This window comes from Ciona robusta, chromosome 8 (genome assembly GCF_009617815.1).
Source record: "Ciona robusta chromosome 8, ASM961781v2".
Taxonomy (NCBI): Eukaryota; Metazoa; Chordata; class Ascidiacea; order Phlebobranchia; family Cionidae; genus Ciona; species Ciona robusta.
In genome coordinates this window covers 5,786,682-5,800,298 of record NC_143242.1, presented here as the reverse complement: position 1 = coordinate 5,800,298, position 13,617 = coordinate 5,786,682, and the positions used below count along the sequence as shown (strand labels likewise).

The following is a 13,617-nucleotide window of genomic DNA, read 5'->3' as shown; positions in this document are numbered from 1 at the left end:
GGCATTACGATGCGGATTGCAGTAATATTTCTGCTAAATTTGATGTACGACAATATGTAGTTTGGTATCCGTTGGGTGTCGCACTTCAAAGTCGTTGCATTTCTAGATACACGCAGACGCAGTTGCTTTGGGGAGATACTTGAGATACAAGAGGAATAAAGATGACGAGCGGTGTGCCCGCTGGTTCTCTATACAAATTCCTTTCACACAAACGAAAGGTGCTCAGCCTCTATAAGCGATCTCTTCGCCATCTAGAATGTTGGTGTGCCGATCAGTATGGTTATGGTCGTACTGGTTTTTGTTACGAACGCACACTGTTGCGGGCAAGATTTGATAAGTACAAAAATGAAACCGATTTCAAACGTGCGACCCAACTTCTGCGCCTTGGTGAAGAGGAGTTTTGGGAAAACCAGCACCCATTTCCTTTGATCTTCCCAGAGGAGCCAGGTGGTGTAATGTATGAGAGAAGTTGGACACATCAGCTACCAGAAACGACGATGGATCACTGGGAACCACAACAAAAGGCGATGTTTCCAGACTACTTTGACAAGCGTGAAAAATGGTGCGAGACAAGAATGAAAACCTGGCCAGATGAAATGAAATGGTTAAAGGAGTCTGACAAACAAAACATTGAAAAGGGTGTTTCACTTACAGATGAGTTGCCCGCTGCCAAGGAGAAAGATGGTTATCCTCCTTTTTGGTGGAAAACCGTCACTAGGGCACTGGAAAGACCGAAAGTAATGACTTGGTTCCCTAAGGATCAAGATTCTTATTGAGTAGTTCATTTTTCCTCACTTGAAGTTTCAAACAATGTTAAACTAAAAATGTGTTATTTAATGATTGATGTGGAACCGCAAATATAATTATATTTTATTTGACAAGTGAAATATATAATTAATAAAAAATAAACTATTTCTTTGGCGTATTTGTTTTGTGACCCTTATCTTAAAGTAAAAAGCCAAAACTATAATGCATTTGTTTAGTGAAAAAACTGTTGGTTTGTCGGATTAAATAGAGTATATTTAAAACTGGCAATGGCTGATCTGCAAATCTTGTTAAAAACTGTCGATTTTGCAGCAAAAAAGCACAGAGACCAAAGAAGAAAAGATACTGAGATGACACCATACATAAACCACCCTATTGGTAACTAAAATAATGGTACAGACTCTTGTATGGGAACAAACTTACAAAATAATGTATTTAGGAGTGGCAAATATATTAAGTGAAGAAGCGGGTATTAAAGACCTTGTGGTTCTGCAAGCTGCAGTTTTGCATGACACTGTTGAAGATACTGAAACTACTTTTGAAGAAATAGAAGAGTTGTTTGGAAAAACTGTTAAGTGGGTTACATACGTAAATGTTCCTCTTATCTTATGTAGTACATAAAATAATGTAAAGATATCAGGTTTAGCTAAATGTCCAAGATCCATACCATTAATTAAATCACAATACTAACTTACTTTTACTTCTCAAATAGATCTGTTGTAGCTGAAGTAACGGATGATAAAACACTTCCAAAAGAAGAACGGAAGAAATTACAAGTCTGTAATGCTCCACATAAAAGCAGAGAAGCTAAGTTGGTGAAGCTTGCTGACAAGTTGTACAACCTTAGAGACCTGAACAGGTGTTCCCCACAAGGTAAAACATATCATTTCACTAGTTTTCTAGGTGTGCTATTTAAAAGTATATAGCTCAGTTTTGCTCATGCCTGCTAATCACAATTTGCACAAAGTAACATACTTGGTAACTCGCAAGCTTCGCACAAGGTGTGTGAAAAAAAACATTACTGTCGTTTTTCAGCCTTGCGACGATAAAGTAAGTAACATTCATTCAAATCGAGTCCCAAATCATACTAAACTGTTAGAAGGGTATGGAATGTGTGAAAGGGCAAGAAGCTATAAGTTACAGAACGGTTCATTGATCATAAAATCACAAATGTGTGAAACATCGACAGAGCAAAAAAAACACTGAAAAAAGATAGAGTACAACTGTGTAGACACTAAAACACATCACAGAAAATAACACAAAAAGTTGTTTTTTAGGCTGGAGCGAACAAAGGGTTGAAGAATATTTTAAATGGGCGTTCAAGGTAGTGGCAGGTTTAAGAAATACAAATTCTATGTTGGAAGAAAAACTTGATGCACTTTTTCAAGCAAAAAACATAACAGAAAATTGATTTACTGAGATTTGAAAAGCACTGCAAGAAAAACACAACATAATGTCATGATTCGCTAAAAGCATAGAAATAAAAATCTACAAAACTTAAAGCACAAAATATATATAAAAAAAAATCATGATTTATGCCGAAATAAGTTATACATGTTTTGTAAGAATGAATTCTTCATTGCAAGTTTAAAATCCTGATACCACTTTATTAATGTTCTTCTTTTTTCTATTTTTTCTTTTAGAGTAAAAGTTGAAAATGTATCAATAACTGACTTTAACTGGTTCCAATTTTGCACATATAACACAGGTGCACTGTGCTGTTTTAACAAGCTGTATGGTGCCAGTTTAGTACCTTCACAACTGTTTGGTTGTACTTGATCTTCTATTACAGGGATTGAACCATATTCTAATGCCTCATATGTCCTGTAACATTCAGAATTTTTCCCAACTGGTGACAGAGTTAAATCACTGTTCAGTAATGCATGCTGATAGGTTACTGATGACTTGGCACTCTCCTCAGTTAACCAACTACAAAAAAAAATATTTAGGTATTTAAGATCTAATTAATAAACAGTTTGTTTTCTCATTTGTCTTATGCAATAATTTTTTTGTAATTCCTAAAAAAGCTATCGTAAATGAACGTAGTTTTTCTATTGAATATATAGCCTGAAGCAGCCACATAAAATAAACAGTTTAAAAGCCTACTCTATGTGTTAATTGTACCGCAATTAATAGAATTATTAAAATGAACATTCTCTGTAGCTGTATAATTGTACTATTATCTATCATACCTTTCCCTGTATTTAAAAATGCACTTTGATCCATTCTTCATGAAGCCAGTCTCTGACTTCAATGTTTCCCTTGAAGAATTAGCGTACACGGTTCCAATAAAGTTGCATATATATGAACGTTCTTTCTCTATGTCAAGAGTCTCTGATTTAACACTTGGAAAGTTCCTGTACCTGAGAAAGTTTTCAAAATTTACGAAGATTTTAAGAGCAGGATTGGCAGCAATAGATAAAACAGAACCTTACGATGCAACGCCCAAGGGCCACTGGAAGATTCTAATGTTGTCAACCAATGGAGAATCATAGACTAAAAACACAACCCTCAAAACTTCATGTTTTAAATACTTCTTCAGCATTGTGTTGTGGCAACTCTCATCTCCTAGCAATAAAAGACCAAGATTTTTTAAGTGTGGCATTTTTAGGATGTAGTCCAACCAGAGTTCTGCATGAGATGAAACTGATTTGTCTCTTCCATTTAACGCAAGCATAACATTCCCACTTGGTTCTTCAAGTAACTGGGACGGAGTAAACCCATTTCCAAGATTATATCTATAGAAAATAGGAATAAAATTATAATAAAAAAATTTAATATAACATTGTTAATTAAAAATATAAATAATGAAACAGGATTATAATAAAAAAAATATATACGTATGAAATGCTTGTGGCAAAAAGAGTACAGCATAACAAAAGGGTCTCCTGCCTTTATTTTAATTAAGTATCAACCCTTATCGGTTTAAATTTATGACCTTTCTACAAAAAAAAACGAAAAACATCTGTATTTAAATATTTAAAGCAGTTTTAAATCATAAATGCTTTTCAGAAAGAGTTTAAAACCAAACCATGATTTTTCACCTTAAATTAAATTTTGATGTAGTTAATCTCGACTGATACCATCCTTCATTTGGATAATCTGGTAGATCAGCCATCAGTATATGTTTCCATAAATACATGCCTATACCACTAGTATCAATGATTTCTAACTTTGGTATGGTTATATTGTCGGCTTGGCTATTTTCTTTTTGTTGAAAGTTCGGTAGATCTGTTTAAAAAAATAGGAAAAAATATATTGTAATTGATTCTATGAATGAAATGCTTTTGGAACCACTATTTGAAAATAGGTTAATAGTTAGTTAGGGGTTGAAGTTATTAGGTAACGGGGTAGATTCTTCACTAGTGCCGAACCACTAATTCTATAAACATAAAATATTACAGGTATTAAATTAGCGCCAAGCTCACTTACCAGCAGAGTGTAAATCTGATTTCCTCTTGGTTTCATGTTTCTGAATCATAGTGTATGCGGAAAAGAGAGATACCAGTCCGTATCCGATGCACATGCAAAATACTGCAGCGGTACGCTTGATTCTCATGCCAAATAAGCCCACAAACTTGTTTTGTCAAAAATTGAATTGTAGTTGCTATTACTAATTCATCTAAACAAAGACTGAATATAAAATAGATAAAAGTTTTTACAGCTGACATGTGAAAAGATACGCATGACTGAATGTATATGGCAATAAAATGTTTGGTTAGGAATATGTGTAAAATACGCATTGTCAAAGTTTAGGACAAGAATTAGTTTGTGCCGATACCTTTCCTGGTCGGCTAAATAGTTGTTTTTTTACTTCTGTGAAGATAAAATCATGGATATTCAATATGCATTTATGGTTTAACCATTAACGTGCCCAAAAACCGTGTAACGAAAAAGAATGTGTGAATTCGTAATACACCCGCTATATTATTAGCAAGTGCGTACGCCTGCCATTAAACAATTAAATTAGTTTTTAAACTAGCATTTTAGTAAACATGTTTTTTTTGTGTACACTGTACATGGCTTGTGTCCGATATCTATGAACAGAGGTCACCGCTAAATTCACTCGTCCGTAAAATTAGGGGACTGCATGGAAATATAAAGCAGAGGTTACTGACTGTTATTAAAATAGGGCCGAATTATTCGTATGTTATGGCAACGTTCTGGAAGAATATCGATTTTTTATTTAAACGTTAAGTATTGCTTAACACCAACAAATTGTTGACTAACACTAATGGTGTTATAAAAGTAACATGATACTGTCTATCGTTAATTAACTAAAATATGTTTTTTTTAGGAATCATAGAATAGGTACAACTAGAAGTTCTCATACAACTAAAAACAATGGCCTTCTTAACCAACCTACTGTACCCAATTTTTCGACGAAACTCAACATTTGCCTTGTTCATAATCACTGGTGGATTTGCCTTTGCAAAAGTTTTCGATTCTACAACCAGCTACGTATTCTATGACGTCATAAACAAAGGAAATGGCTTCAAATATCTGGAACCAAAACTTCTTCAAATAAAAGCTGCGAAAGCTGCAGAAGAAGATGAATAACTGAAATTCAAAACATCATTGTTCCTGTTTAAATTTGGATATTTATTACTATGTACCTGAGAAATATATGATTTTTGTGTTTGCTGAAATAATTCTGTATTTGTAAAGCGAGTTATTAATACTTGTTGTGCTAGATTGGTTTTAAAAGTTCGGAAATTAAACTTTTTTGGCAAATATCATGAGTTGAATGATTAAACAATTGGTATTAGCGAAACAGAATTTTGGTGTATATGAATTGCATTTATTTTACAGTAAAATGGACATAACTGTTAGGTAGACTTAGATACTGGGTAGGAGCTGGTGTTGCTTGGCAGTGTAGGCATGAACTGCTCAGATGAAGAAGGCAGATTGGATACTTTGGATAAGTTTCATAAGGATGATGTAACTAAATCAAAGGTCATTCTTGAAAACAGACCTGGTTTTGTTATTCCGTTGCCAACAGTAAAAGGTGGGGCCAAGTTTTCTGAATTTGGGGGTACTGTGCAAGAAACTTCAAGACTACAGGCTTACCATGATGCAAAAGACACAATTCTGTCCTCTTGGAAAGTGCGGAAGCTGGCAAACCTAGGAAAAGCAGAGTGGCTACCGGAATATTCTGTTGCAAAAATCTTAAAGCAGGGTAAATTCATGCAAACAAAAAGTCATTTGCATGAAAAGGGTTTCTTAGCTCTCTTCCCCGAAGAATGCCTTTTTCTTTTAGATGTTGGAGACATTGAACTATGTTACAAAGGTTTAGAACTGTCTATGCAGGATGCCTATACACTCCTCCTCTGTCCAGTACCTGAAAAACTGCTGTGTACATTAGATGAATACCAAGTTTATGCATACCTATGTAGAGTAGGCTATCGGGTACAAAGGTACAGTCTTAATGTAAACAATGCTCTATCGAATAAACCTCTTGGTGTATGTGAAAAAAAAAAAAAAACAAACCACGAAAACATACAAACTTTGGACAAAAAACATCCTTTAGAAGAGGATCCTTTAGTCCAAAGTGATTTAAATAAGACAAAACGACAAAAGAAAACTGAAGAGTCTGAAACCTTCGCTACAAAATCCGATTTACATAAAACTATGGCTAATAATTGTCAATATAGACACTGGTGGCAAGCAGATTTGAAGTCGAATACCACTAATATAGTACGAAACACAGAAACTACTCCAAGTCATTCCCACAAATGCAGTTTTCCAAATTTTGCAAAATTTCAATCTCTTACCCTAACCTTCCCTGATATAACATTATTACCATTTGAATTACATGTTACTGAACACACTATGCCCAATATATGGCATGAAAGAATAAAAAGGGATGATACAACCACTAATACATTTACAGCTGCTGACTACTCGCACCCAAAACACATTGGATATATAGAAATTTGCCGCAAGGCGAGCAATTGGAGCCAATACAAGGCAATGGTTGCAGAAGCAGTTAATTCTCGTGATACAGAAATGAAGAACCTTCACAAATTAATGAACAGTGGAAAAGTCAAACCTCTTAATCAACCTAATCAAGCACATACCACAAAGTGCATTCTTAACCAATTAAATGTACTTTCAACTGCTAAGGTACAAACCTCAACTGTCAAGCAAAGTACAATGAATGAAATAAAGTTTAATGTGTTTCAAACTGACACTGTGAAACCGTTTCGAAGGACTAAACCTGGACAACCATTTTTGAGAGTGATAATCAGTGCGACACAACATTACCTTCCCACATTTTCTGAAATTTGTGCAGTTAATTGTGTCAGTGATGGCATTCCTGTGAAAATCGCAATTATGGAACACGGAAAACCAATATTTTTTGGCTTCGATAACATTGACATACCAACTGATGTTTTTGGTTAAGCCAATTTTTCAAATAAAAACAGTATTTTTTCTGTCATTGCATAACTAACTATTTTGCAAATGACATTGCTTGGAATTGTTGTATGCATGATTTTAAACAACCTCAATCGGAGGTCATTTTTGAATGTCATTAAGTTGTACACAGAACTACTACTTCAATTTACATAACCTTGATTTCTAAGTAGGTCGTAGGGTCGCGTTTGCTTGTTTAAATGGGTAGTTTAGTTGTTTCCATAAAACTCCCACGTCGCCATGCAAGTGTGGGGGGCGGCTAAAGTTGAAGTTGTGGGTTCGCGCTCCGAAGCCTCGCGACGACGCTGTTCCATCCTGCCCCGACGCACACGCTATCCGACTCCGCAACGCATTGCACGACATGTATGACACTGGTACGGCACATCTCAGTTTATTGTACGGTGAAAGTGCGACATCGAGCTTAGAGACAAAGTGAGAACAGCAGGGTATTGCAAGCCCCGTACTGCCTCACAGTACAGGAAAGTGAAAGGTTTATATAACGAAAAACACGTGTAGCGAAACAATAAAACGCGTCATTGGCATGTGGCAATTGCCTCGCCTGGCATACACACAACTGGGTAATTGTTTTATTATCACGATTAGAATGACGGGAAAGTAGATGTTACGAAAGCAGCGAAACTGCATTCTATTCCTGTCATGCTTTTGTTATCGCTATACAACGTTGCTTTATATTCAATCTTTATGCATTAGTGTTAAATTTAGCTATCTTTATATCATTAAATCTGTGCTAGAGCACAATCAACCGCTACAAATACGCCCACACCACACAGAATGGTTTCATATACGTCCGCAATCGCGAGTATTGTTCATTTGTTCCTCATCTTGAAATTGTTTTGTCGCTACTTGATATGTTCACGACGGTAGACTTGTTGCAAGATTCGCAACTTCTTGTGTTGAGCAGACTAGACTAGGCATCGATGAGGACATTTGATCAAATTTCGCTCACGCTTTCGTACTGTCGTGCAGGGTATCAGTAGAGTATCAGTACTCGAGCAGCAGATTGTCTGAAAAACAAATTGGAGAGAAAGTACTAATGCCATAGAGATTGAATATTTAAATACAATAACGAGCGGGTAAGATATAGGTAGAGATAAAACTGGGTTTTAAACGACAAATGGCTTCTGCAGTAACAAGCGAACAATTTACTGTAAGGTAGTGGATCAGGTATAGGCAGCTGAATCCCTGTGAGTGTGCTAACTCACAATATGCATACAAATATAAGACCAAAGAAGAAATAGACATTCGGGCCATAACATTAATGAAACCCTGCGAGTGTATCAACTCACAATAAGCCTAAAAAATAGGTATAAGAGGGCATTTTGCCATCACTCGTTGGGGGAAAACAATATTTTACCCATCTCAACGGTTATGCTTGTTGGGGTCTTAGTCAGACTCACCTCAACAGTAATAAAATATAAAGCACACATAACAACTCAACGGTTATGCTAGTTGGAGGTCTTTGTCGGACCCTACGTCAACGGTAATAAAGTATATAGTATTCGGGCCACATAGACTAGTGAAACCCTGTGAGTGGTCAGCTCACAATATGCATAAAGTACATAAACAGAAAAAGATTCACCGTTGACTGCAGTTGCCATCGGAAGGATTGTGTCCAGCGGTTCACCAATTGTGGGGGGCGGCTAAAGTTGAAGTTGTGGGTTCGCGCTCCGAAGCCTCGCGACGACGCTGTTCCATCCTGCCCCGACGCACACGCTATCCGACTCCGCAACGCATTGCACGACATGTATGACACTGGTACGGCACATCTCAGTTTATTGTACGGTGAAAGTGCGACATCGAGCTTAGAGACAAAGTGAGAACAGCAGGGTATTGCAAGCCCCGTACTGCCTCACAGTACAGGAAAGTGAAAGGTTTATATAACGAAAAACACGTGTAGCGAAACAATAAAACGCGTCATTGGCATGTGGCAATTGCCTCGCCTGGCATACACACAACTGGGTAATTGTTTTATTATCACGATTAGAATGACGGGAAAGTAGATGTTACGAAAGCAGCGAAACTGCATTCTATTCCTGTCATGCTTTTGTTATCGCTATACAACGTTGCTTTATATTCAATCTTTATGCATTAGTGTTAAATTTAGCTATCTTTATATCATTAAATCTGTGCTAGAGCACAATCAACCGCTACACAAGAATAAACAAACCGGAGTTATTGACGGAAAAGATGGACAATTTTCACCAAACTGTAAACGTGCAATTTAAACTGGGGTACCAATAATTTGCCTGGCGTAAAAAGGCCACGTCTGGCGCAGTGGTTTGTTGTTTATCGCCTTTTTCTTCGCCGCTGTCTGTTTTCTAGAGATTTCTGTCTCGCTATTTAAACTACCGGCAATCTAGTGTCTACTAGCATTCCACGTTAGTACGTCTGGTTTTGTGGGTTAGGATAAGGTTCGAGCCGTATCTGTCAAGAGTCACTTGTCGACTACAACCGTTCAACATGCAGTTCTTATATGCGATTGTTATGCTTTTGGTTTTGGACGCAAATGCAAAGATAATTGACACGAGCGAGCATGTTGAAAAGCTATCAGAAGCCAACATTGAATTCACGTTGAATTTGTACAAGAATCTGATTAAGGGTGATCCGATGAAAAACGTTATGTTCTCGCCCGTCAGTATCTCTGCAGGTATGTTAACTGTTTTGTAGCCAGCATGTCTGTATGTTACCTAATGTTTGAATTTTTGTGGTTTAGCACTCGCGATGACGCATTTAGGAGCGAAAGGCAAAACAGCAAAACAAATAGACGACGCCTTTATGTTCAGTAAAATCGAAGACGGCAGATTTCATTCTGCTTTTGGTGAACTGCACGGATTGCTTTTTGATAAGGTAAGTAAAACAACCACATTTGCATGTCAGTGAAGTATGTAACCGATTTTTTTATTTATTGTAACAACGGTTGTCGATAAAAGACCGACTTTCGTGATCGCAGCAAAGGCGAGAATTTTTTGCACAGAAAAAGTGCGAGTTTTTCTTTCTAAACCGCTAATCGTGTTTTTCTCTTCAGGCGTCGGACAACGTCACCGTAAAATCATCCAATCGGGTGTTCGCTGACAAGAAGAGGAAAGTTCTGGAAGATTACAAAAACGCGCTGACTGTCTACGGTGCAAAACTCGAAAATGTAAGTTGTTTAATTAAAAATCCTACATTTCCTAAACGTGTTCTTAACAATTAACAACGATCTTTAGGAGTCGTGAGAATACGGCTATATTATTTTGTAAATATTTTTTTTACTACCAAACGGGGACGATTAAAGATAATGAAAACATGCACCATCTTCCCCAAACGTAATATATTTCTCCTTAAAGGACCTATTTTAATGTCATTTTTTCCCAGGTTGACTTCAAAACGCCAAGCAATGCCGTAAAACAGATCAACGGCTGGGCATCTGACGCCACAAATGGAAAAATATCAAATATGCTGCAGGATGACGCAGTGCACTCAAACACTGCCCTGATCGTGGCAAACGCTGTTTACTTTCGCGGGGACTGGCACTCCAAGTTTAACGAAATGCAGACTGAGCGAAGGGCATTCTACGTTTCCCATTACAAAATCGTCGAAACACCGTTCATGTTCCAAAGAGGTAGGCCTGTGCACGTTTTAATTCTTTTAGATGTTCCTTTTTAAATTATATATATCCCAATGCTAATGCATTGTACGCGCATTTCAATGCGAAATATTCGCCTTTGCCCTCCGAAATACCATTTTAAAACCTCATTTATGCATTTCAGGTCATTTCAAATACGCGTACATCAGCGAACTTACATTACAAGTCCTTGAGATGGATTATGCGGGGAAAGATTACAGCATGGTCCTCCTTATGCCCGAAAACTTTGACCTTGCTAAGGTTGAAGCCAACTTGAACCACGCCAACCTTACAAATTGGTTGTCCGCCCTCAAATACAAGTCTGTTGATGTAAGTGACCTGTTATTTCATTTTTAAAAGACTTTCACAAAAGATATATTTACCATGTTATAAACGATGCCCCCAACACTCTTCTCCAAACTACAACTTAAATTCATTTAAGTAAATACAGCCTTAGAGTCATTTTACCAAAGATATATTTACCATGTTATAAACGATGCCCCCCAACACTCTTCTCAAAACTACAACTTAAATTCATTTAAGTAAATACAGCCTTAGAGTCATTTTTACTCATACAACGAGTTTAAAGTCTATTGTTTTGTTGCTAATTCTATTGGCTTCGCTGTTTTAATTAATTTGATCTTCGCTACTGTATTCGAAGAGATATATAAATACTTACGTTGAATGCTTTGTCCTTCCACTAGCTCTCTGTCCCGAAGTTTAAGCTGGAAGAGACGCTGCAGTTGCAGGAAGTTCTTCCGAAGATGGGTGTGACCGATCTGTTTGACCGACAAGCGTGTGATCTGACCGGCATCTCGAAGAGCAAAGACCTTAATGTGGACCAGATTGTGCATAAGATCGTTTTGGAGGTAAGTCGTGTCCTTGTTGATCACATTTAATGCATGTCAACACACTTTGCATGTGTTTTATGGGCAAATGCATGGAATTGTTAATACATGATTTCTTGTCTCTGGAACGAAAATAGCCGCCAATATGTCTCCGGATTTGAGTCTGCATATACTAACCTGCATTGTATATGCTTTACCCGCTCACTTCATGCTCAGGTGGACGAGCAAGGCAGCGAAGCAGCTGCCACGACCACTGTTCGTATACAAGCTCGTTCCTTGAACTCTCGCCCAAGCTTTGTGGCCGACCACCCTTTTCTGTGGGCGATTCGGCACCGGCAGAGCGAGCTGCTTATTTTCATGGGACGCTTGTCACGACCGGAAGGCCCATTGCTCGACCATGATGAATTCTAATCTACTTTTCCACTTTGAACCGGTTTCTACCGGTTTCTCATTGTTCTTTTTCCGCACTTCTGCCTTGCTTGCCTTGAGTTTGCTATTCACGTGTTTTTGCCACATTCACTCGCCTGTAATAAAACACAACGTATAAGACGTTATGATGTGTAACAGGTCGAAGAAAACGGAGGAGCTGTACCCCAGGAGCGAGCAGACGCCAACCAAACACCAGCCCTTGATCGTCCTGTCGTATACGTTGACCACCCCTTCATCATAATAGTGCGCGGTCGAGCTAACAATGCTTTCCACCTCTTTGGCGCCTACAAGCGGCCAGCAGGAAAGATCCGTTCCCACGACGAGCTATAACATCAAACACCGACCGTTACCAATATGCAGTATTTCTGGACTCTTCTGCCAATGCATGGACTGTATGCTTTTTCTATCACGCTGTTTTGTACGAAAATCCAACTTTGTTGGTGCCGATTTTTAAATATACAGTAATTGATTTTGTAAGTCATGTCGAAACAACTGTTAGTAAATTTATAACCAATGCCCTGCTTTAGTAATAAATTACTGGCAAATATATTATGTGGTTATTTCGAAACTGCCTGTACAGAAAATGAGTGATTCAAATTAGTAGTGAACCATTATATGTTTATCCCAAATGCATTATACGTATATATATAGTAGGGCGGGGTAAGACGGAACATGTTTTTATTCTCTCTTCTCGTCCCATTTGGTGGTAAACAAAGAATTTTTAGATAATTTTATATAGTAGGGTGGGGGAAGATGGGACAGCTTTAGCACATAATATAAAAATATCCGAATGGAGTTTTCAACAATCAACAACGGTCTATGGGAGTCGTGAGGATACGGTTTTATAATTCTTTGAATGTTCTTTGTTTACTACAAAATGGGACGAGAAAATGAAATGAAAAGGTGTCCCATCTTCCCCCACCCTACTATATCCGTAGAACGTCTGACATGCCAAATATATTCCCTCTAAAGTGGTGCGGATGAGAGAGCATACAAGTACGTTCATTTTTTCCAATATCTAAAGCCTTAACAGTGTTTAATCCACGTGGTTAACTTACCAGTCACTCGGTTATTGGATGTGTTCATTGCGTCATTAGAGACTTCGCTAACCAAGGGTAGGCGATGTTCATTTTACAACCGATCTGACTCCCAACCAATAGCTGTACTGAACCCGTTCTCGTATTTTGCAGTTAGCCATCTCACGAATGGGTTGTTTGCAGCTCCCCAGTATGTGTTAGTGGCGTGATTGCAATCTCCGTTACGAGACCTGAATATATAGTATAAGGTGGGAAAAGATGGGACACCTTATATCATTCTATTTTCTCGACACATATGGTAGTAAACAAAGAAAATTCAAAGAATTATAAAACCGTATCTTCACGACTCCCGTAGACCGTTGTTAATTTCTTAAAATACGATCTGGATATTTGGATATTCTGTGCTAAAGGTGCCCCATCTTCCCCCACCCTACTATACATAACGAGACAAGTATAATATGCTAGGTTTTCACACAGTTGGGTTTCGAGGATCATA

General features: G+C 37.7%; 5 protein-coding genes across 7 annotated transcripts; 4 read left to right on the top strand and 1 right to left on the bottom strand.

Moving 5' to 3' along the window:
• The first annotated feature begins 69 nt into the window (after positions 1-69).
• On the top strand, positions 70-914 carry LOC149732732 (NADH dehydrogenase [ubiquinone] 1 beta subcomplex subunit 9-like). The gene has a single exon (XM_089882643.1). The coding sequence runs from the start codon at positions 162-164 to the stop codon at positions 774-776; it is 615 nt and encodes a 204-aa protein (XP_089738769.1). The 5' UTR covers positions 70-161; the 3' UTR covers positions 777-914.
• Positions 469-4,445, bottom strand: LOC149732730 (ribitol-5-phosphate xylosyltransferase 1-like). Of its 2 annotated transcripts, none has more exons than XM_089882627.1 (5): positions 4,198-4,445; positions 3,810-3,996; positions 3,300-3,503; positions 2,958-3,128; positions 469-2,694 (listed from the first exon to the last, which is right to left on the bottom strand). In XM_089882627.1, the coding sequence occupies exons 1-5, from the start codon at positions 4,322-4,324 to the stop codon at positions 2,292-2,294; spliced, it is 1,092 nt and encodes a 363-aa protein (XP_089738753.1). In that variant the 5' UTR covers positions 4,325-4,445; the 3' UTR covers positions 469-2,291. The 2 variants fall into 2 exon arrangements, with proteins under 2 accessions (XP_089738753.1, XP_089738752.1); XM_089882626.1 differs by having other exon boundaries at positions 3,201-3,503; positions 4,198-4,438.
• LOC149732731 (guanosine-3',5'-bis(diphosphate) 3'-pyrophosphohydrolase MESH1-like) lies at positions 988-3,074 on the top strand. The gene is made up of 4 exons (XM_089882650.1): positions 988-1,143; positions 1,205-1,340; positions 1,478-1,638; positions 2,043-3,074. Exons 1-4 carry the CDS (start codon positions 1,035-1,037, stop codon positions 2,174-2,176), a joined length of 540 nt encoding a protein of 179 aa, XP_089738776.1. The 5' UTR covers positions 988-1,034; the 3' UTR covers positions 2,177-3,074.
• Positions 4,446-4,908: 463 nt separating the features above from the next.
• Positions 4,909-7,429, top strand: LOC149732729 (tRNA-splicing endonuclease subunit Sen54-like). The gene has a single exon (XM_089882612.1). The coding sequence runs from the start codon at positions 5,647-5,649 to the stop codon at positions 7,168-7,170; it is 1,524 nt and encodes a 507-aa protein (XP_089738738.1). The 5' UTR covers positions 4,909-5,646; the 3' UTR covers positions 7,171-7,429.
• Positions 7,430-9,376: 1,947 nt separating this feature from the next.
• On the top strand, positions 9,377-12,631 carry LOC149732728 (leukocyte elastase inhibitor-like). 2 transcript variants are annotated; one of them, XM_089882624.1, is made up of 7 exons: positions 9,377-9,850; positions 9,917-10,050; positions 10,229-10,342; positions 10,558-10,804; positions 10,953-11,137; positions 11,512-11,676; positions 11,872-12,631. In XM_089882624.1, exons 1-7 carry the CDS (start codon positions 9,664-9,666, stop codon positions 12,064-12,066), a joined length of 1,227 nt encoding a protein of 408 aa, XP_089738750.1. In that variant the 5' UTR covers positions 9,377-9,663; the 3' UTR covers positions 12,067-12,631. The 2 variants fall into 2 exon arrangements, with proteins under 2 accessions (XP_089738750.1, XP_089738751.1); XM_089882625.1 differs by having other exon boundaries at positions 9,386-9,850; positions 12,223-12,631.
• Positions 12,632-13,617: the final 986 nt, after the last annotated feature.